This window comes from Pinus tabuliformis, chromosome 7 (genome assembly GCF_031772625.1).
Source record: "Pinus tabuliformis cultivar Carrire ecotype Pingquan chromosome 7, CPIR1, whole genome shotgun sequence".
Classification (NCBI taxonomy): domain Eukaryota; kingdom Viridiplantae; phylum Streptophyta; class Pinopsida; order Pinales; family Pinaceae; genus Pinus; species Pinus tabuliformis.
Window position 1 is genome coordinate 1,339,186,447 of NC_142293.1, and position 2,167 is coordinate 1,339,188,613.

At 38.3% G+C, this 2,167-nt stretch overlaps 1 protein-coding gene across 1 annotated transcript; it reads left to right on the forward strand.

Moving 5' to 3' along the window:
* The first annotated feature begins 221 nt into the window (after positions 1-221).
* LOC149252517 (peroxidase 4-like) lies at positions 222-1,883 on the forward strand. Its single transcript, XM_089456678.1, has 4 exons — positions 222-604; positions 727-918; positions 990-1,155; positions 1,236-1,883. Exons 1-4 carry the CDS (start codon positions 386-388, stop codon positions 1,664-1,666), a joined length of 1,008 nt encoding a protein of 335 aa, XP_089312804.1. The 5' UTR covers positions 222-385; the 3' UTR covers positions 1,667-1,883.
* The last annotated feature ends 284 nt before the right edge of the window (positions 1,884-2,167 follow it).

Here is a 2,167-nt window from a genome sequence, read left to right on the forward strand (position 1 = left end):
GTCCTTACGCTTTATCCATAGTGAAAGTTACTTCATCAACGAATCTAAAAGGAGCGTCGAATTGCAGCGTCGTTACTTCCGTTTCAATCTCACGACTGACTGTTCAGTTATTATATTAATTGATTTCATCGCACTTTAAGGTTTTATACAATATATATATATATATATAGATATATGTATGTATGTCTTCGGGTGGTAGGAATTGAGTTATATGGCCCAGATTATGTTATATTATATTTACTAAATTTTAGAGTTCTTCTCTTGCAGGGGTGTGATTGGGCTTTTCTATTGAGTCTATTTTCTGGATTACTACATCATATTGGTTTATGAATCTCCACGATTGATACCCCTGCAGAAAATTGCATTCATTTAATTCTGCAAAACTATGGCTTCTATCGCTGCAATGAGGATCGCTATTACACGCGTCTGGTGTGTTGTTTTATTCGTAACTTGTGTTTATGGGCAGCTTGACCCAAAGTTTTACGATAAAACTTGTCCTGAGGCGTTATCCATAGTCAATTCTACTGTAGTTGAAGCAATCTCGAAGGAACGTCGAATTGGAGCATCGTTGCTTCGCCTTCATTTTCACGACTGTTTCGTTAATGTATTTATAATTACGTCGCACTTCTACCCTGTTATATATACATGCCATTGCATTTCCGGAGTCGGAGTCGAATTAGAGCATAAAAGTTATATGTTATTCTTAGCGTTCTTCTCCTCTTGCAGGGTTGTGATGGGTCTATTCTTCTGGACGATACCTCGAGTTTTACAGGTGAAAAGACAGCAGTTCCCAATAACAATTCCGCGAGAGGTTTTGAGGTCGTTGATCGAATAAAGAAGAAGCTGGAGCAGGCTTGCAGCGGCGTCGTATCATGTGCTGACATTTTGGCAATTGCTGCTCGCGATTCTGTTGTAACGGTAAAATTCACAACGCACCGATGTTTCTATTATCTTGCTAAGTTTCTATTAACATTCGACCATCTTGCCAGTTGGGAGGTCCTACATGGACAGTGATGCTGGGAAGAAGAGATTCCAGGACTGCAAGTCTAAGTGATGCCAACAAGGGTATTCCCCCTCCCACTTCTGACCTTGCCAAACTCACCTCCAATTTTCGAGCTCATGGACTTTCTAGACGGGAAATGGTTGCACTTTCAGGTAACCAAGAACACTGCACGCCACTCTAATCTCATTCTAATTGTAACTTGGCTTCTAAACCAGTTTTCTTGATATTTTAGGTGCTCACACCATTGGTAAAGCGCGTTGCGTGAACTTCAGAGGTCACATATACAATGATTCAAACATAGACAAAGCGTACGCCAAATCTTTACAAGACCGCTGTCCCAAGAGTGGAGACGACAACAAATTGTCGCCCCTTGATTACAAAACGCCAACAAAGTTTGAAAACAATTACTACAAAAATTTGGTAGCAGAGAAAGGACTTTTGCACTCCGATCAAGAGCTTTTCAATGGAGTGTCTACTGATTCTCTGGTTACTAAGTACAGCAAAAACTTGGAACTTTTCGAGAGAGACTTCACTGCTGCAATTATCAAGATGGGAAATATCACGCCTCTAACTGGTTCCCAAGGAGAGATCCGGAAGAACTGCAGAAAGCGTAACTCAGATGGTGCCATCTTCCATTTCCAGCACCCATCTGATACACAATGAACAATTATTATTTCATGAAATGTGGCATGCTCTTATGATACAAATATTATTGCTTGATCTAGGCCTAATCATATGATGAACAAATGACTGGGAAAATCAATAACGAAATGGCATGGAAATTATATTCTCATCTGTACGCAAGGCCATGGTTGCTAAAATAAATGGCATAACCATGTAATCGTTTCTTTGTTTGCACTATTTCTTTGTTTGCGTGACGTGACTTCTGACCATGAATACTCTTTTTCTTATTAGCCAATAAGAAAATTTACTATCTTTGTGTTAAAATTATCTTAGTTTCTAGGGCAAAACATCCCAAATAAATCTATGCTTCCTGAATATAAAGATAGAGAAAATTAATGATTGTTCTTTATCGAGTCTATTACATATCGAAACCCTACCAACTTTGTCTATTAGATATGAAAACCATGTAGAAGATAGGTTTCTCTATCAAAGATTAAGTTATTATAGTTAGATCATTAATTTTCTTTATCAACTATAATA